The sequence below is a fragment of the Monodelphis domestica genome, chromosome 5 (assembly GCF_027887165.1).
Source record: "Monodelphis domestica isolate mMonDom1 chromosome 5, mMonDom1.pri, whole genome shotgun sequence".
Lineage (NCBI taxonomy): Eukaryota > Metazoa > Chordata > Mammalia > Didelphimorphia > Didelphidae > Monodelphis > Monodelphis domestica.
This window is the reverse complement of record NC_077231.1, coordinates 38,975,899-38,997,446: the sequence shown is the minus strand read 5'-3', so window position 1 is coordinate 38,997,446 and position 21,548 is coordinate 38,975,899. Positions and strand designations below refer to the sequence as shown.

General features: G+C 39.3%; 1 protein-coding gene across 5 annotated transcripts in view; it reads right to left on the bottom strand.

Annotated features, from left to right (window-relative positions):
• RAPGEF3 (Rap guanine nucleotide exchange factor 3) overlaps positions 1–21,548 on the bottom strand; it is a 34,749-nt gene continuing 13,201 nt past the window's right edge. For 2 of the 5 annotated variants that reach the window (XM_056798386.1, XM_056798382.1), the window contains exons 17-28: positions 19,875–19,956; positions 14,041–14,187; positions 13,334–13,449; positions 12,896–13,021; positions 12,540–12,721; positions 12,187–12,277; positions 11,977–12,027; positions 10,145–10,232; positions 9,890–9,954; positions 4,619–4,673; positions 3,764–3,835; positions 1–3,516 (exon numbers count right to left, since the gene is read on the bottom strand). In XM_056798386.1, coding sequence (XP_056654364.1) covers positions 3,398–3,516; positions 3,764–3,835; positions 4,619–4,673; positions 9,890–9,954; positions 10,145–10,232; positions 11,977–12,027; positions 12,187–12,277; positions 12,540–12,721; positions 12,896–13,021; positions 13,334–13,449; positions 14,041–14,187; positions 19,875–19,956 — 1,194 coding nt within the window. In that variant the 3' untranslated portion in view covers positions 1–3,397. The remainder of the gene's footprint in view (positions 3,517–3,763; positions 3,836–4,618; positions 4,674–9,889; positions 9,955–10,144; positions 10,233–11,976; positions 12,028–12,186; positions 12,278–12,539; positions 12,722–12,895; positions 13,022–13,333; positions 13,450–14,040; positions 14,188–19,874; positions 19,957–21,548) is intronic. The other 3 variants (XM_056798384.1, XM_056798385.1, XM_056798383.1) reach the window with 3 other exon arrangements.

Below are 21,548 nucleotides of genomic sequence, written 5' to 3'. Positions count from 1 at the left end.
TACTATGTAAATAAAAATTTATTACCATACATATGTTATAAAAATAATATCTCCTCCAGAAAGGGCTTAGAACTAAAAGGCAGCCAAAGGTTGAGAATTTCTAGAGATCAAAGAACTAAGCATTAACATGAGTATTGTTCCCTGTCTCTTTCCCACCCCCACCCCTTCCATGACAGAAATCCAGGAAAAATGTTGAAACAAGGCTCCATGACTGGTTGAAGAGTTGATGTAGGAAGAGTTAAATATCCAAGAAGTACAAGGCTGTTACCCCAGAACTTCCAGCTCCCCAGCCTTACCAGCTGTTCCCTACTACATACATCCTGCTCAACCTGTTGGGGAGGTCATGACTCCTCCCTATTACACCCTGCAATTACAACCCAGACTGCCTCATACTAACAGGCCATTCACACGTGTTCCATGACTGAGGAGTAGGAGCATGCCATCACAGACTTGTAGGTGGACGGGATCTTAGAAGTCATTTAGTCCAACTCCTCATTTTACAGATGAGATAATTGAAACTCAGGAAGGTTGTGCCTTGCCCAAGGTTACACAGGGAGTAAGTGGCAAAACTGGAAACAGAACTGAGGTCTTTCAACTCCATATCCAGCATACTTTCCATTACAATTTTTTTTGGAGGGGTCAAGAGGGAAGGGGATGCAGATTGGCAGTCCCTTCACTTTCCTTAAGACACATAGATAAGCAACACATACATGGCCCACGTTGTATCCAAGGCAAGAATTTAAAGGATTTCACTTCAGATAAGGTTTTCTCCCCACTCTCTTCCATCTCTAGATCTCCTTCAAGCTTCTTTGATAGCAAAATGGAGTATGTATTTGCATGCCCATTAGGTATGCATGGTGGTGAGATATTAGAAGAATGAATAACAATCATATCCGAGAATACTTTGGGTTCCATACTGCCATTGGAATGATGAGAGATTTACCAGGTGGCTGAGATTAGACTGGGCATTATAGAGCAAGAAGCTGTTCCCATGACTTCCAATAATGTCCTGCCCTCCTCCAGACTCCCCCCCACCAAGTCATTTAACCTGTGAGCTCTCTCTTTCTTCTCTAACCCCCTGATGCATTTTGTTGCCACAGAAAATATAAAACTAATATTATCTTTTGGATGGAGAAATGACGCATTGGAAATGTGCAGAAAGACCTTTGTTGCCTTTTAGAAGTTGTTCCCAATGTAGATGTAGAAGAAATTGGTGGTTGTCAATAAGAAGCAATAGGACACACATAATAAGGGTGGGAATGAATGAAGAATACAAAGAAAGTCTGAGCTTAGAGGCTTAAATCAGCCAGTGCAACCAGGGGCTCAGCAAGTCCCTGAAACTCCTACTTCATTACATCCCAGGAAAATTTTGCCCCAAACTAAGACATTTGGAGTGAAGATGCTGCAGATACTCACTGCTGCCCTAAACTAAGGGACACATGGCTGGACATGCCTTAGAAAGACTCTCCCCAGTTTGGGGAGGAAGTGCTCCCAAGAGAAAGCAAAGGCAGCATTTTATTTCCACAGAAGTCAAGATTAAACTCATTATCTTTTGGATGGAGAAATGAGGCATGGAAATGTTCAATTACTTTCCCAGGGTTACAAAAGAACTTAAGACATTTATCTAGGTATCTTCTCCCAGCCACAAGGAAACCTAGCTTGGAAGCAAAATGTACATTAGGGGAGAGGAAACCAGAAGACAGGTGATAAGAAATAAGATGTGTTTGGAGGGCGTAGGGACAAAGGGTCAAAGGCCTCTGGGAGCACTCACTGAATAAGGAGAGTACACAGGGTAAAAACTCATTCCTTATCAATCTTTCCTTCTTTAGAGGTTCTCTTCTTCAGGGCTATTAAGTCCTGGTTACTGCTACTTCTCACTCAGCACTGGAAAATGCTTTTCAGCTCAGGACACAAGCAGTGTCCTGTGTTCTAATTTTCTCCAACTCTCCAATTCAGCAACCAGGGACATGATCCTTCCCAGGCACATGGGAAGTGAGAAGTCTTTCGCAGCTGTAAATGGTCATGGGATGAGCTGGAGGGAGATAGGGGAAATCTCTTCAGGTGCTGACAATTGGGGCTCATTAGGAAGATGCTGGTAATCGATGATGAATTGTGATTTATTGTCTCTTGCTCCTTTTCTAGACCATACCACCTTCTCCCTTGCCAGGTTTCAGAGTTCACAAAACAGTTTCCCCTTTTTGTGCCTTCGCTTCTCTGGCCCAGTTTCACGGAGGAAATATATGGGAGCCACTCCCTAGGGTTTCTGCTTACCCTGGTCACAAGCTACAGCCCTAGGTCACACCCCTAGAAGCTGCTGAGTAGCACCTTACCAGGTCTTAGGCATTGGGTACCCTGAGAAAGGAAAAATCTAGGCACACCTAGCAGCCAAAACAGGACAAGAAAGAGAACAGGGACTGAAAGACTGAAAAGGGACAGAGAGGAAAGGGCTGGGGCTGAATTTTGTGCACTGGGGCATATCAATCCTATGCAATTGTTGAGAAAGCCAAAGGAAGCATCTTTAGAAAGTAGAACAAAGGCCAAAAGCCTTCTGGAGAGTCATGATTAATCCATCTCCTGTGATTCAGCCTGGGAGCTCGAGGGTACCAGGGCTAGGGGGTTCATTCAACCAAGCATTACGCATCTATGATGTATATATAATTAGACTAATACTGTGAGTTGTATGCATCCTTACATCACACACCTCAGTCCTTTCCAAATTTGCCTAACAACAATCTTCTCAGGAACAGGAATCCTATAAGTGAAGACAAGCATAGACCTTTGGTCTCTCCAGTGGTACCATAAGTTTTTTGAAGTTGGAAATGGTCCAACTTCTTTGCAGCACCTGCTACTCATGGACACAGTGCCCTAGACATGGCAGATATACAACTGTTTGCTGATTTACTGGGCATCTGGAGTCCCAGGGATTCTCTCTCTTTTCTGTGCAGCAGTTCGTGTAAAAAAGTCAGTGGAAACAGGAAACAGAACCTCTTTTCCTCCAAGAATGTTTCCTGGCTCCAGCATCCTCCTCCTTCTTCTTACTTCTCTTACTGGCGCAAATTATAGGAAACTTTCCTGTGATAAGCTTCCCAAGGACTTAGAAAAGGCTAGTATAGAGAACTGTCTCTTGAACATGAGTTTGCTGTCCATGTTCCCATTCCACTACTCTTCCATATCTTCCCATCCTTCTTCACTCTGGAGTTTTAAGTCATCTCCATTTTCTCTTTGGCTGCCAGTCATCACCGAATGGGTTAGCTGGATCCATGCTACCTATTCCAGCTCTTCAAGTCCACATTCTCAGTGAAGAATCCATCCAGCTCTTAGACCTATTGGTCCAGGGATCCTTTCCAACTTTCCTCAGCTATGCCTCTCTGGGTTTAGGGAAGGCACATCAGTCCTATCAAGGCTCCAGTTGTCTGGAGAGCCGAGAAAGTTCTTGCTGGTTGTCAATGACCTTCAGCTGCTGGATATATGCCCGAGCACTGGCCAGGTTCCGGGCACTCAACGATTGCTCTGAACCTATTGTATAAAGATGGGTCAAGAGGCAGGTAGTGTTTAGTCAGATCTTCCAGCCCCTCCAAATTTCCCTACCACCTTTGTCTTTGACTCAGCTTCACCCAAACTCCTCTCCAACTTCAACCCCATCAGAAACATTATTTCCCTTCCCTTTACCCCAAGTTTCTAGTATCTTGCCTAGTCTCATCCTCCCAAACTTCTCCCTTCCCTACATCTGGATGCATCTATCATGTGTCCACAGCCATCTTACAAGTAGAAATCCTCACGGTCTGACTATCTTCATGTACATGGGAGACTCGACTCCGGAGTGGTGAGAGAGGCACTGGATAGGGATAAGAAAAGGGAATCAAAGAAATTATGTCAGAGATTGAGATCTTGAAGAGAAAGGATTAGCTGACAAAGGAAAATGCTAGAACAGGGGACAGAAGATCTCACTCCAAGATAAAAAGATTGAGGAGTAGAGAATATTAGCTCTGGAATCAAAAGACCTAGGTTCAAAGCCCATCTCTGACTCTTATGACCTTGGGTAAGACATTTAATTTCCCTGAGCCTCAATTTCCTAATATATAAAGTAAGCTTGGATTAGAGCAGGGGTTCTCAAACTCTCTTGTGTCCTGGATCCCTACTGCAGTCTAGTGAAACTTGTGGAGCCCTTCTCAGAATGATGCAGAGTATGTAGAATTAAGAAGGAAAGCAATTATATTGAAATGTGCCTATAAAAATATTTTAAGAAACAAATTCAAAAACCCAAGGTTAAGAATTCCTGGACTATCAGGCTAGTTTCTATCATATTTAAACTTATATGAACTCATGAAGGTAGATTGATTCAGGTTTTTGTTTTGTTTTGTTTTGGTTTGTTTTGGTTTGTTTTGGTTTGTTTTGTTTTGGTTTGGTTTGGTTTGGTTTGGTTGAGTATCTAGGCTGGAAGAAAAGACCTCTGCTGGTAACCTATGGGTTCTGCATATTTACCAGGGGTTCCTTTCCTTTTGAATTATCTCACCATCAGTATCCCTATATGAAGTCAAAGTCCTCTGTAACATTTAATATCTGGAGAGAAAAGGAAAAGAGAAAAGAGAAAGGTGAAGCTATCCTAATCCTTTCTTACCAGAGCCATGGCTTCGACAGTGATGCAGCATCCTTACAGTTCTGGCCATCATACGCTGGGAGAAATAAAACAGGAGTAAGGACCTTAAGCAACCCAACTACCATAAACCTCATTCCCCAGACAGGAAGCTGGAATAGTGGTTAGCTTTGCTGGGCATCCTGGGGAGAAATTTGCCCTATCTCAAGTCACTTGTGATCAGAAAGACAGAAGAGACTCCAGCACATTTTCTCCCAGCTTAGGAAAATGGGGCAGGTGAGAGAAGAGATAAGACTGAGGCAGGTATTTAATAATTAGGACATATATACTTAAAAAAAACAACAACCTGATCTGTGTTTTCACTGATATACAGAAGTTGCTAAAGCAATACAGATTGGCATTCACTCTGGAAAGTTATCCTCTGAAAGAGCTGCATGAGGCACTGAGTGGTTAAGTGATAGGTAGGTTATAACCATATTTGTTACAGGTAGAACCTCGCTTAAGCCAGAACTCTATTCACTCTGCCATGACTTTCAATCTTTCACAATTTACACACTATATGCCTGTGCATCTAACATAATTAGATTATCACACACACACACACACACACACACACACACACATCATGATGGAACAAAGATGACCTAGGTAGGTTCTTGCAGGGCGTTATGTCTAAAAAGCTCACATTCTGGTTTTACCACTAACCTGAGGCTCTGCCAGCAAGACCAAGTGCAAAAAGACTCATCACTACAAGTCAGGCTATGAGGTAATGAATGATGCTGGCCTCAGTGATACAGCAAAGAGTCTACTAAAATGTGAAGGGAGGGTGATCCCCATTAATAGAGGAGATACCCACATCAGTGCACAAAATTATTCCATTACATAATAATAATAAATACAATTTTCATTTTGTTGATAAATGATAAATATTTCAAGTATTTATATTATTAAAAATAAGAAATTGGAAATAATTGGAAACTAAGGGGGAAATGACAGAAAAAACAATGGCTTGTGCATACAATGGTATAACTTTGTGATTATTGTCCTATAAGAAATGCCAAGTAAAAAGCATTCAGAGAAACTTGAGAAGACTTATAAGAAATGATACAGAGCAAAGCAAGCACAATTAGATTAATGTGCCCAATAATTATAATAACATGAAGGAAGTAATATTTAATGGCTTCAGAATTCTAAATAGCAAATTAACGGATAAAGATTTCAGAAAACAGAGTGAAACTCAGTGCAAACATCAACAACATGGAAATGGGTTCTGATCAAGGACACACGTAATACCCAGAGGAATTGCACATGGGCTACAGGAAGAGTGGGAGGAGAGGAGGGAGGGATAGAATATGATTCTTATAACAAAGGAATAATGTTCTAAAATGACTAAATAAAATTAAAAAAAAAAAGAAAACAGAGTGAAATATGTCTCCCACTTTCTTGGCAGACATTTGGTAGATCTGAGGTATAGAGTGAAGTATGCTTCATATCTATATTTTTGGATTTGGCCAGTATGTTGACTTGTTTTGTTTGACTATATTTACTTGTTACCAAGGAAGGGTTTTTGGGGGGAGTCAAGCATCAATGGCAATTTGACTCCTTTCCCAAGTCCATAGCGCCCATTGCATCTACCTTAATGCTACCCCTCCAATGTCATTCTTCAGATCTGCCTGTCTCTTATCCTGTATACTTGGGAACTCCTAGTCCGAAAGTAACAAAATTCTTCCTTTCATTTTAGTTTTCTTCTTTTCATGCTCCTTCAATCATCTGACACTCAAAGAAACCTGGCTATCTCTCCACCACCACCCCAATCCTTCATGACACCAGATTTCTGGACAGCCTTTCCAGTGCTGGTTATACATTTGTTTATATTATAGAATTGCTGGTTCCAAAGGAGGGGTCAAAATATCTTTTGTTCCTCTTTGCTAAATTCATATTCTTCTACCTCAAAAACTCAGTCACCTCTCCTTCTTTGAGGTGCACTCTAATTTATCATCCAATCCATATCCTCATGGTTCTAACAGTCTCTATTCTAATTCTTTCCTTTATACTAGGAGACTAACATATATTTGGCATTCAATCAAATAGGCTTAGACACTTAGTTCTTCAATTGACTAAATTATTTTGTCTCACTCTACCTGTGTTACACATATTGAAGATGTGTGACATCCTTAGCTTGCTGTCATCTTCAGGTGTTCTACCTCCATAATTTTCTTTATCCAGTCATAATCTCCTATAATTATATATCTTCTTATATTTTACTCCTATACCTATTCTTCACCCAACCTGTGACCTCCAGTGTTTCTCCCAAACTATCCACATTATAACCTTCAATGAACTCCATGCCCATTAACTGTGGATACACCTCAAAGTTCTCTTTGGTACATTCCTTGGCCATTATCCCTACTCTGGCTTTATTCTTGTATCTTCCCTTGGACTGTCAATACCATAAAGCTATCCTTTGACTTCTCCAAATCTCTTCTCTTCTCTCCTCAAGATTACTTTCCTCTCATAGCTCCAAATCCTAAATTGAGAAAATCATGACCATTAGTCACTAGTTTCCTCTTTTCTCCTTTCATCTACCCCTTGACATCACTTCCCACCACTACTACTTCTTCCTTTACACTAATTTTATGATAAAGAGGTCCTTGGATATCATCTGCTCCTTCTTTCTCCAGCAGACTGCTATCATCTACTATTATTCCTCTCTACCATTTATCAGTCTTCACTATCCAGGGGAGGCACCTTAGTGTGGTGCATAAAGTGTTGGATCTGAAATCAAAAAGGCTTGGTTTCACAACTTGCTTCAGATACTTCCTAGCTTTGTGACCTTGGGCAAGTTATTTCCCCTTTATAGCCTTAGTTTCCTGATCTGTAAAATGATAGAGCTGTACTAGATGGTTATTAAGGTGAATCTAAGTCTAAGATACTATCTATTAGATCCTTCTCTGTTGCCTAAAAATATGCCCAAATTTCCCTATCCTTAAAAAACTCTCACAAGATCCTATCATTTCCACTAGCTATCATTTTACAGCTCTCCTCCCTGTCCTCAATAAACTCATATTCTAAGGTGGAGGGGGGGGACATATAAGATAGAGTATATAATATGTAAGATAGAAGGTAACGGTCTAGTCTTCTATTACTATGTAATGGACATTTTGAATTGGATGTCCTCTAGGTATTTCAAACTCAAAAAGAACTCATCTCTTCTCCCAAACCTATCTTTCTTCCCACCATCCTTACTAATGATGAATATCACCATCCTACCAATCACCCTACAATCATCCCTGATACTTTATTTCCACTCACCCTACATATCCAAATCAGTCATGAAATCTTGTCATTTCTGCCTTCACGAGGTAGCTCATACATGACATTCCATCTCTTTTCTCTTTGCCTTCATAGAGGCTTGTCCCCATGCTTTAGTGCTTTTCCTTCTCCGCAATTCCTGGTTTCCTTCATGATTCAGTTCAAGGGCCTTTTTCATAAGGCTTTTCCTGTTCTCCCCAACTTCTAGCACCTTTTTCTCCAAGGTTACCTTGTACTTGTGACATTTTTTGCATTTTATCTCCCCATTACAAGGTCCTCGAAGGCAGGGATGGTTTGTTTTTGTCTTTGTATTGTCATGACTAGCACAGTGCCAAGCCCTTAATAAATACTTGTTGACTGATTAATAATAAAGGGGGGAAAAGAGAAGGGCACAAATAAAACCATTTAAAAAGAATAGTAATGTGCAATGAGAAATTATGTGAGGAAGTCAAAGAAATGTGGGAAGATTTGTATGAGGAAAATGAGTAGAACTAAGAGAAAAATTGATTCAGAATAACTATATAATTGAGGCCTCAGGGGCAGAGGCAAGATGACTGTGAAAACCAAACCACTCAGACAATCCTTCCAAACAAATATTTAAAAATCACCTCAAAATGACAGGAGTCAAAAACCAACAGCAAGATGGAGTGAAGGGAGTCTCTGAACACAACTTGAAAGGAAGGCAGAGAGGATTGATCTTCACAGGATAAGGGGGAATAAGAAGCAAAATTGCACATAGAGGAGTGCTAGTCAATGAACCTTCCCCTCCTACCACCTATTGTGTTAGATTCTGAACCTGGGCATCGGCCAACCTCAGGATCTCAGGTCCTGGGCTATATCAACAAAAGAGCACCTCAGAGCCACCACTTGAAGTCCCAATCCCTAGCACAAGCCTGCAGTGAGGCCTGGAAGTCCATAATATTGCACCTTTTCAAGCCTGCACTGCTGTGGTGAAGACCTAATGCCAGGGCAAGATAGCTCACAGTACTGAGCCCTGCAAGCCAGCAGCAGAGGAGACAGTATCATTAGCTTTCAGAATTTCCAGTCTATAGGTTAAAAAAAGCTAGGAAAATGAGCAAACAGTAAAAAAAAAAATCCTAACTTAAAAATGTCTATGGTGGCAAAGATCAAAGCATAGAATCAACACGGGATGGTGAGATCCAAGCAACCACATGCAAAACTTCAAAGATAAATGGAAATTGGTCTCAAGCACTGGAAGAACTCAAAAAAGAATTTAAAAATCAAATAATACAGATTAACGAAAAATTGGAAAAAAGAAAAGAAAATAATAGCTCAAAAAGCAAAATTCGTCAACTGGAAAAAGAGGCAATGAAGAAAACAGGAAAGAAGCAGGGGAACACCAGGACAAAATAGTACATACATTATCAAAGTGACCACTGAATTGGATGTTTTTGTTTAAATGTTTTTAGTACAAGGTTGAGTGTGGGTAAATGGTTGTGACATAAAGACAAAGGTTAATTGATTAATTAAAATGTATTCTAACAGGGCAGCTAAGTGGTTTAGTGGATAGAGACCCAGGCCTGGAGACCCTAGGTTCAAATCTGGCCTTGGGTATTATCTAGCTGTATAACCCTAGTCAATTACCTAACCCTTCTTTCTCTTTTGGTTTGGAACCAATATTTGGTATTTGTGTGTGTATGTGTGTGTGTGTGTGTGTGTGTGAGAGAGAGAGAGAGAGAGAGAGAGAGAGAGAGAGAGAGAGAGAGAGAGAGAGAGAGAGAAATTTGAAACATTTTATTTAATTTTGCGTATTTTTCCATGGTTACATGATTCATGTTCTTTCCCTTTCCTCTTCCCACCCTGCCTCCCGTAGCCAATGAGCAATTGGTATTCTTTAAAATGTATTTTAACAACAAAAAAATTTGGTTCAGGCCCTTTTTCACTTCTAATATCTGATTTCTGAGTTCCTTTCCTATCTCAAACCCAAACTCCAAGTCTAGATCCCAACCTTTTTACACTTACCATCTTTTCAAAGTTGATGAGACTCTCTACCAGTGTACGGTTTCCTTCATGGATGAAAGTCATATCTGCAAGGATCTACAGATCAGTACTCAAAAGCCACCCCCCTCCCCACTCCCTCACCTGACCATTTTAAAGTTTCTCTTGTTTATTCCAAGAAAAGTGAAGGAAAAAGAATTTTCCCCAAACCTATTCCCCACCACCTTCTTTCCCATCTCCCCTCCCACTGTAGCAAAGTTAGATCCTGATGCCATTTACCTTTGAGGAGGAGAGGCATAAAGGGAATGATGGGTGGGGACAGCTTGGTAAGTGCCAATCGGTACACACGATGATTCCAGGAGGGGTCCTGGCAGGGAGATTCACAAAAGGGATAAAGAACCTGTATACATTTCACCCTTACATTTTTAGCACTCTTTGATGTTATATATTGCATACCACCACATGGTATAACACTATATAATTAACTTGGTAGGAGGATATTAAAAACCAACAGAGATCTTCACCCAAATTATAGAACCAGACAGCCCTCTTAGAGACAGCTTATTGTTTAGAGCTAGAGAGGAGAAAACCAGAGGTTTCCCAATTCCCTCAGGATGATCTCCTTGACAGTTCCTAGGATTGGAGATTATAACAGTAGTTCTGCATCAGTCCACAATGGAGCAATGGCAAGGAACTTCACATTTCTGATTCTTTTTCTATAACTTGCCCTTGCTCCCTACACGTTTTTTGTTTTGCTTTAGAATCTATTAGTCGAGCTCCATGAATATCTATATCAATCTCTTTAAATAAAGGATTTTTTAAAAAAATCATCAAAATTTTTATCTGTGAGATTTCAGGATTTTATTTTTGAGAGCTTCCCATTCCTTCTGGCTTGACTTCCCTTCTGGAACTTTAATATGACATAAACTTTCTCGGAATCCTTTGATATCTGCCTGTCATAAACCTCTGGGGCATGTTGGACTATGCCCAGATTTCCTCTCCCTCCCTTTCACAAAATCCAAAATGGAGTGATCATTTTCTTTCATGAACCCTTCCTTTTCTATTTCACTTCTTTAGGGATATTTTAGAATATGGAATTACTTTGGGGATATGTTTCATTTAGAGCAGTAGCCCTGGAGTCAGGAAGACCTGAATTCAAATATAACTTCACTTACTAGCTGTGTGACCTTGGGCAAGTCATTTACCTTATTTGCCTAGTTTCCTCATCTATAAGATGAACAGGAGAAGGAAATAGGAAACCAGTCCAGTATCTTTGCCAAGAAAACCCCAAATGGAGTCATGAAGAGTTGGACATGATTGAAATGACTGGACAACATTTCCTAATATCTCTCCTCGCATGTTTCTATTAGAAAGAAAACACCTCGAGGGCAGAGACTCTCTGGTTTTTATCTTTGTGAAAGGGAGGGAGAGGAAATCTGGGCATAGTCCAACATGCCCCAGAGGTTTTTTTATCTTTGCCAGTCTCTATATAATACTTAGCTCTTAATAAATATTTGAAGAATTGCTTTGAATTCCATATTTCAAGAATCTCTAGGAAATGGCTGGGATTACCAAACCCACCCACCTCCTCTGATCTCATCTGATACACAGGTTCCTCATACCCATTGTCTGAATGGCCTGTTCACAAGCCAGGTATTTGGTGTCCAGGTTTGGTTCTTGAATTTTTAAGCAATAAACTGAGGTCATTTTCCCCCTTGGGCCTTCTTTGTTCCCTCAGACCACAGAGATGTTTATCCTAAGACACTGTTCCGAACATATATCACGTATCACAAAATGGCAGTGGATGCCGTATATCAAAAAATGTGACATGACCCAACATCGCATAATATATACCATAATACATACAACCTATCCTGCTGCCAATCAAAAACTTATGTCCATCTCTGCCCAGAGCCCCATCATCCTGAATGCATAGAATAGTGTTAAAAGCAAGGACTTTTCTTCCACAGACCATAAGAGCAAGCCCTATGCCAGGTTTGGTCAATCTAGAGGGCTATAAGGGGACAGAGAGTAAAAGAACCCTAACTTTAATTCCAGGAGTGATCGGTCTGAAGGGAGCAGGAGTTGGTCAGCAAAGGCAATGGACTCACCAGTAGCCGTTCAAGTGCAGAATATAGCTTCCGAACTTTGTGGGGCAGCCGCTAAAAGAATCAGAGACAATAAGACAGAATTGGGGTTTTTCTGTTACAGGTCTTCCTGAAGCAGAAACTATGCCCTTTCTAGGAAATGGCATCTGGCCCCTTTTTAGGACAGGGTTCTAAACCTCCTACCTTCCACCTGGACTTAAAGGAAGTACCTACCTCCCAGGTGTGGGCAAGACGGCTGATAGCAGAGTTGCTGAGGCCAAACATGACAGCAAAGAAAGAGTTGAGATTCTTCTGCTCTTTGAGGCTAAGAAACAGCAGCCAAGACCGTAGTCACAATTAGCCAACACGGTACACTGAACAGGGGAAGAAACTAAAACTAGACTATACTGCCAAAGAGATAGATCTTTCTGGTTGGGACTAAGAACAGGAAGAAGATAATGGTGAAAGAGATAAAGGCATTCGATACAGGAATGAGATCAAGGCAGATGCAAAATGGATACAACTACTCCAGGGCTTTGTTCCCTGGTCCAAAGATTTTCCACCATGCCCAGAATTTTCCCACTCACTGAGAAGCCAACTTGATGAATTTTCGGAGCAGCTGAGTCCGAAGACCAGGCATGGAACATAAGCAGAGTTCTGTAGCCACCCAGTACTGCAGTTCATTGAAACGCCTCATGAAGCGCTCCAGGTTGGCAGTGGTGGTGTTTTGGAGTTGCTGTGGTCCCAGCACATAGTGGATCAACTCCACCTCGGGGGTTGGGGGAAGGTAGAGTTAAGGTGTGTTAAACTAGACCCCAACCCTCTCCTATACTATCAATCTCCCCAAGCCCTCCTTCTCTGCCATGATATTACCCCAATCCTACTCTTTCCAACTGTTCCCCTCTTCCATGTCCATCCCATCTAGCTGAGGTCTCCTCCACACCTGGTGGATGCTGTTGAAGAGATTCCAGTCATGGTCAGTCAGTTGGCTGGCTAAGTCCTTGGCACTCACTAGGTCCAGCAACTCAGCTGACCCTGTACTGGGGCCAAGTTGATCTGGGTGTGGAGTCTGCAGGTAGGAAAGAATTCATTGAGATGCCATCAAAGTTCAGGGAGAAGGCAAAGGGGACTCTAGGAGAAGTTGTAAATGTTTGTGTGTGTGCCTTGGAAGGAGAAGAAATGGGACAAGAAAGGAGTTGAGACAAAAGCATTTCTGGGAATGATAAGGATTGCCTATGAGTATTGGAAATAGTTGTAAGGATGAGAAGTATATATGGTTCCCCCATTATCCTCAGGTGTTTAATTCACTTTTCCCCACTCAGGCATCCTATCTAGAATTGTGTCCCTGTTCTCTACTCTGGCTTTCTTCCAAACTCCTTACCAGTTTGTGCATTTCCCGTGGGTTAACAAGGAAGAGCCGCTCATTGAGTCCCAGAGATGTTGCTACACCACGAGCATCTGGTTGTAGATCAATGGTGTCTGTGGGAGAAGCTATGGCTAAGATGGTGGGAAGTGACAAGGAGATAAAGGGTTCAGGATATGTGAGACCTACATTTCAGTTTAGTTAAATGGCTGGGAAGGAATGGTCCTTCTCCATAAGGAGTGAAGGAATCTCTGCTTCCAAATAAAGGGAGAAGGAAACATTGGCTCTTGCCTTTTTAAATGGAAACCTTTACCATCCAAGTCTTCTTCCCCACAATCCTTGCCTCCACCCAAAGGGTGGGAAAGGTACGATAAAACCTAAGGAAATAATCTCTTAGACAGCATCTATCACTGGAATATCTTTAAAATGCCACCAGAAAGCTTTGGTTTCAGCTTTAGAACTTGAAGAACTTGAACAAGAACTTGACATGGGCAGTCTTTCTGTCTTGCCACCTCTTTACCCATCAATATTTTAGGGAAGCCCCTATTGCTCTAGAACTTCAACACCTGGACCCAACCTCATTGACTGACTCATTGATGAGTACCTTCTTATGCTGTCAAAGACTCTCAGGATACTTAGCCTCACTTCACTATATTCCTGGCTTCAGAGGAAACTGTCAGTCTGAAGTCTGGGAAAGCTTTGCTTGGGAAGGATGGGCAACTTACCTCCAGAAGAGGTGACCTTCACCAGCACCTGGCCTTGTACCCAGCCATCTTCCTGTTCTAGTGCAGTCATTACTTCTCTCACAGAGGCTGTCACTGGCAGATTCAGTGTCAGGACTGAGTGGTCTGGCAGGCAGATGTCATAGGGGACTGGAAAAGAGGAGGCGGCATGAATCAAATAGGTTAATACCCTCTTTTCGTGGATGGGAAACAATAAGGGGAAAAAACTACCTACCATTTTGCCTGACAACTATGGCCAAGATAAAAAGTGGATTCCTTCTCCTCTGGTGACTAATTTTGCTGTTTGGGAAGGGAGAATGGAGAGCCCTTTTGGATCCCAATCCTCTCCCACCTAGTGCCCCTGTCAGCAGTCAGATGAAGTGGAAATGGAAAAGGGGATATAGACTATTTCCTACTCCCTTGTCTTACATGATTGATTAAAATGGTGATATGACATGTACAAAAATATTTATAGTGGTGTTCTTTGTAGTGGTAAAAAATTAGAAAATGAAGGAATGGCTGAAAAAATTGTATTATCTGATAGTAATGGAATATTATTTTGCTCAAAGGAATAATGAATTGGAGAAATTCCATGTGAACTGGAAGAACCTCCATAAATTGATGCAGAGCAAAAGGAACAGAACCAGGAGAACGTTGTACACAGAGACTGAGACATTGTGGCAAAATCAAATGTAATGGACTTCTTTACTAGTAGCAATGCAATGATCCAGAACAATCCTGAGAGATTTATGAGAAAGAATGCTATCTGCATCCAGAGAAAGAACTGTGGGAGTAGAAACACATAAGAAAAACTTATAATCATGTGGTTCAATGGGGATATGATTGGGGATTTTAATTTTAAATGATCACTCTATTGCAAATATTAATAATATGGAAATAGGTTTTGAACAATGATACATGTATGACCCAGTGGAATTGCTTGTTAGCTCAGGGAGGGGAAAGGAAAGAGGGGAAGGAAAGAACATGAACCATGTAACATGAATCATGTAACCATGGAAAAAATATTCTAAATAAATTAATTTTTAAGAAAGTGGTCATCTGATCTTTCCAAAAACACTTCAGGAAACAAAGCAAAAACAAAAACAAAGGAAAAGCAACAAAAGTAAACTCCTCCTTGCAATCAAAATTTCAACAAAATATAGCTAGAATCTAGTGAAACCTGGGAGGGAGTTTATACCAGAGAAGCTGGTGAACCCACAGAAAATTAACCTGCAAGCTTAGAAAAAGGAATAAACAAAAGGAAATGCTAAACAAATTGAAGAAGTACCACAGACTAAGAAAAATCCAAAAGAGAATTGCTAATATAAAACTTTTCAATAGCAATAAAGAACCATAGAATTGGGGGGGGGGGGAGAGCTGGCTACAAGAACTACAAGGATGACTGGAAGAAATAAAGCTAAAGATCAAAAAATGAAAACTGTCAAAAGGATAAGTAATTTAAAATTGAATACAGAAAACTTTACATAAGTAAAAGATTCCCTGAAAAACAGAATTAAACAATTACAGTTCAATGACTCCATGAGACAACAAGAAGTATTAGAACAAAGTCAAATACCTTTCATAGTTAAGGGAAGGAGATGTATTTTTTTAACCCTTACTTTCTGTCTTAGAATTGATACTAAATATCAGTTCTTGGCAGAGCAGTAAGGGCTAGGCAATTGGGGTAGGTCTGGCTTTCTCTCCACTCAGCTACCTAGCAGCCCCAAGGAAATGTATTCTTAACCAAACAAGAAACAAAAGTAATTGCAAAAGATAAAATAGATAAGTTTAAAAAGTGAAACTGAAAAGCTTCTGTGAAGACAACATTAATACACCTAGAATAGGAAAAGAGGTCATTAGGAAAACCTTTCCCTGATAAGGGTTTGATATCCAATATGTTTCATACATACACACACCACACACACACACACACATATATATACACAGAGACATACATATACAACTAACAGGTGTGTTAGTGTGTGTGTGTGTGTGTGTGTGTGTGTGTATACCATTCCCAATAGATAAATGGTCAAAGGAAATGAACAAGTAATTCTCAAAAGAATGGAAAACTATGAATGATCATATGAAAGAATGCTTCAAATTAACAATGAAAGTATGTAATTGTGCCAATATAGTGACTAAAATGCCTGTACCCTTCCATAATTAGAATTCTATAACTAAGATTAGACCCCAAGAAGGCCACTGATAGGCAGAAAGTCCTCATATATACCAAAATATATTTATTGCAGCACTTTTGTGATAGCAAAAGAATTGCAAACAAAATAGATAAGAATTGATTTGAGGAATGGCTAGGCAAATTGTAGTATACCAATATAACAGTGCTGTAAGAAATGACAAGGAATTTAGGTGTCCTGGAGCCAGAAAAACTCATTTTCCTGAATTTATATCTGACCTTGGAAATTTAACCAGTTGTAGGTCCCTGGGTAAATCACTTAACCCTATTTGCCTCAGTTTTCTCATCTGTAAAATGAGGTGGAGAAGGAAATGACAAACCACTCCAGTATCTCTGGCCAAGAAAACCCCAAATGAAGTGATGAAGAGTCTGACACAACTGCAAAATGACTAAACAACAGCAAACAAAAGAAAACATAAATGGGAATCAGGTAAAGATCTATATCAACTGATGCACAATGAAGCAGAGACAAGGAAATGATATACTCATTGACTATGAGGTAACTGAAAAGAACCACACACACAAATAACACACGTACCCCCAAATCAAAAGTATTTCAAAAGAATTCATATGATTCAAAAGAAGGGATACAAAAAGATACTTTCAAATAGTCCTAATTACCACCACTTTACAGAAGCAGGAGATCAAAAAGTGTCATATGTAGAATATATTTTTGGACTTTTTTGATGTACTATTTGCAATTATACTGATTTTTCATTTTTTTTTCTTTAAAGATGCTATTTTTATATGGGTTGTCTCTCTGGGAAGGGAAGAAAGCAGAATGATAGAGGAAATTATGTTATGTAAAAAAGCAAAATACATCAATAAAAACTTATTTGAAATATGCTTTTAAGTGAATTGTATCAAGCATTCAAAGAATAATTAATTCCAATATTCAATAAAATGCTTACAAAAATGGGTTATGATTATATTAATATATACAAAATGCTTTTGACAAAACACAATACTTCTTTATGTTAAAGCATTTAAAAGCATAGGGGTCTTATTGTAGAATATGGTAAATATTATCTAATTAAAATAAGTCTTTCCAATAAGATCGGAAGTAAAACAAGGATTATCGCTGTCAATAATGTTGTTTGATATAATACTATAAATCTTAATCATAATAAGAAAAGAAAAAAATTGAGACAAGCATAGGAAAGGAGGAGACAAAATAATCACTTTTTTGAAGATAGCATTATGGTTTCATTGGAGAATCCTAATGACAACTAAAAATTAGTTGGAATTATAACTTTAATAATGTAGCAAAATATAAAATAAGTCCACAAAGTTGTCATCCTTTCTTAAAAGCCCAGCAGGAAGAGATAAAAAATTCCACCCAATAGAAATATAGAATATAAAATATTTGAGAGTCTACACATAAGGGACAACACAAGAATTTTATGAATACAATTACAGAACACTTTATAGAAATAGACAAATAACATGGTTTTAAAACATCAATACTATTTGATTATTTAGCACCATACCATTCAATCCAAAGGTTATTTTATAGTATAATTACCAAGAGGTTACTTTATAGAATGAGCCAAGTAAGAGCAGTTCATTTGTAGAAACATACGTCCAAGAATTTCAAGAGAAGTAATGGAGAAAAAATGAATTTGGAAGTACTGGGTCTCAAAACATACTACAAATCAACAGTCATCAAAACTATTTGGTACTAGAGGGTGGCTAGGTAGATGGAGAGCCAGGCCCTGACACTAGAGTTCCTGGTTTCAAATCTTATCTCAGATACTTCCTAGTTGTGTGACCCTGGGAAAATCATCCTTTGCTTAGTCCTTATTACTCTTCTGCCTTGGAACCAATACATAGTATTGATTCTAAGAAGGAAGGTAAGAGTTAAAAAAAAAAAACAACCCCAACCTGTTTGGTACTAACTAAAAACAGAAGTTGATTAGAGAACAGATTAAGTACAAAAGATTCAGAAGTAAATAGCCATAGTATAGCACATAGTGCTTGATAAACCCAAGGACCCCAATTACTAGAGTTCAACAAAAATTGCTTAGACAACTAGAATACAGTATGTCAGAAAGGAGGCTTCACACTATCTACTACAATAAGCTCCAAATGCCAAATAATCTAGCTATAAAGGGTAATATCATAAACAAATTAGAAGATTCAGGAAAGAAATAACCTTTGCAATTGCTGATATGAGAAAAATTCTTGACAAAAGAATAGAATTACTAAAGGTAAAATGGACAGTATGATATGCAAAATTTAAAGGTTTTTATACAAACAAAATCAATGAAATTAAAATTAGAAGGAAACAACTAACTGGGGGAAAAAACTTTGCAACAAATTTTTTTTCATGAAAGCCTGATAACCAACATATTAATTCAAATATATAAGAAAGAGGATCATTCTTCAATAGGTAAATTATTAAAAAAGTTTTAAAATCCAGCTATCAAAAGAAGAAATTTAACTATCAACAACCATGTAAAAATGCCATAACAAATAAAAATAATAAAGAAAAATTCAAAATAAGATGACTTTGAAGTTCCATCTTAGAATTTCATTCAGAAAATTGACAAAGATAAAAAAAGGGAAGTACAATTATTGGAGGAGAAATGAAAGAACAGGCATACCAATAAACTGTTCATGGAGCTGGGATTTGAACGAACTGTTCTAGAAAGTGATTAGGAACTAAATAACTAGTCACTAAACTGTTCAGTAAGACCCTTTGTTCCAAACATAGCATTATTAGGATTATACCTCAAAGAGATCAAATGAAGAAGGACTCATATATACAAAAATATTTGTAACAGTCCTTTTCAATGTAATGAAGAACTGGAAGTGAAGGGGGGTACCCAGCAACTGGAGAATGGTGGAACAAATTATGGCATATGAATATAATGAATATTACTGAGCTGTAAGAAACAAGGAAAGACTGATTTAGAGAAACCTGTAAAACTAATATGAACTGTTGGAGAGTAAAATAAGTAGAATAAATATAATTACAATGTTGTAAAGGTAAATAACTTTGAAAGGCTTTTAAGAACTATCAGTGCAATGAGTAGTCATACCATCTCTCACATCTGGGGGAGAGGAAATAGAAGAAAATTGATAGATTAGAGATACAGTGAGACCTATATTTTCTGCTAAGACCAATGTGTGAACCTTTTGTTTAATTGTTACAAGGGAAGAAATTTATTAACTAATTTATTTGAAGGGAGTAATTAAAGAAATAAGAGAAAGAAAAGAACTTTAAGGAAATATTTGTAAAGCACACAGAAAATAGCAGAAGGAATTGTCAGAGATTCACAATATAGACCATCAGAACAGGGTGGGAAATTCTTGTAAAATTTATAATAATTTTAAAAAAACCCAAACTGTACATAATTGCAATTTGTGGTTTTATATGCAATTCTCTTTGTCTATTTATTATATATGTGAAAGATTGTGTTCATCAAATTCTTAGTGAAAAAAAGATATTTAAATTAAAAAGAAACAGAATGGCAAGCACTACAGGGAAAAGAAACTGTCCAATTTGGAAGGGAAAAATAAAGAGATGTCCAGAGAATAGCATTAGAAGGATACATATAGAGGCTGAGGGTAACAGGGAGATCCCCACAGGAGAAAAGAGGTAGGAGGCAACAGTAATCCAGATCAGACTACTAACCTTTGTCTAGAGCTTGGATAGCATATCTGTTGCTGAGGATGAGTTCATCATAGCTGGGGAACCAGATAGGAACTGCTCGAACCTAAAAGAGAAAGAAATGGAGGTAAGACTCAGACAGTCTAAGGGAGGATCCTAGAAGACAGAAAGCTTGAGGGAATACTAACAGGAGATCTCACCTCCTGGGCAGTTTAGACCAGAGTATGATGTTGTCACAGCACAAAAAACAGCTCATGCTCATACTCCACCCCCTCAGTCTCCCTCAATGTCCTCAGGGGAGTGATAGGGTCCCAGTAAGGGGACAGGGCCAAATGGTGAAGCAAACAAAGGAGATTTGTAAGTTTGTGAGTCTACATGGCTTCTTCTCACTCCCTCCTTAAATAAACACATCTCTCCCATATATTAAAGTCATATCCACTTGATCTCTCATCCTTTTTCTCCCTTTCACTGCCAAAACAGTAGAATGACTATGCTTCCTCTTTGCCTTTTCCTTCTTAAACCATGCAATTTGTTTTCTGTTTCTACCACGCTATGAAACATTCTTTCAGAGATCACCAATGAGTCCAGACAACGGCCATCTATGGCTTTTTCTTAGTCTGTATTTTGCTTAACTTTGTAGCTTTTGATGTAACTGACCACCTCCTCCTCAAGGCTTTTTCCTTTTCCCTTTTCAAAAAGGTAGGGTGTCCCCCTACCTCTCTGGCTCCTTTCTTGTCTCCTTTGCCGATTCTCCTCCTGCTCTCCAATTTTTTGTCTTCCAGTAGTTTTCCTCTCAGATCTCAATCATTCTGATAGCTCCAAATATCACCTCTATGCTACTAAATCCTTAAAGAAGCCCCCTCCTCTTTTGACCTCCATCATCAGTCACCAAGTTCTGTTGACTCTTCATTCAAAATATCTCTTGTATTCCAATCCCAATCTCCTCCTAACTGATCTCCTTAAATTCATAATCATTTCCTACACATCAGGGCCAAAAGGATCTTCTCAAAATACTCTTTTCATCATGTCACACTGTGTGTGATGTGTGTTTGTGTGTGTGTGTACATGGAGTGGGAGAGAGGGAGAAAGGGAGAGGAAGAAAGAGTGGAGAGAGACAGAGAGAGAGAGAGAGAGAGAGAGAGAGAGAGAGAGAGAGAGAGAGAGAGAGAGAGAGAGAGAGCATTCTTTTTTTTTTTAACCCTTCCCTTCCATCTTAGAATCAATACTGTGTATTGGTTTTAAGGCAGAAGAACAGTAAGGGCTAGGCAATGGAAGTAAAGGGACTTGCCCAGGATCACAGCTAGGAAGCATCTGAGGTCATATTTGAACTCAGAACCTCCCATCTCTGCGCCTGGCTCAAGAGAGAACATTCTTATAAGAACAAATTGCCTTTAGGAGAACATCTTCATCTCTTTTATAATCAGGCCTCCAAATCACCTTTTCTAGGTTATTGTCTTTTCCTTTCCCATATGGACTCTGTGCTCCTTTTAGGCTGGGCTACTTTACCAGCTTCCAAAACAAGCCTTAATTACTCCCCCGGTCCTATTTAAGGCCCAACTCAACTCCCACCTTCTCCATGAAGTCATAACTGGCCTCTCCCTTCTGTGAACTGGTGTAATACTTAACAGTGGCACCATTGACTTGGCATGCATTACATCCAGTCAACCAGCACATCAACAAACACCTACTATGGATCAG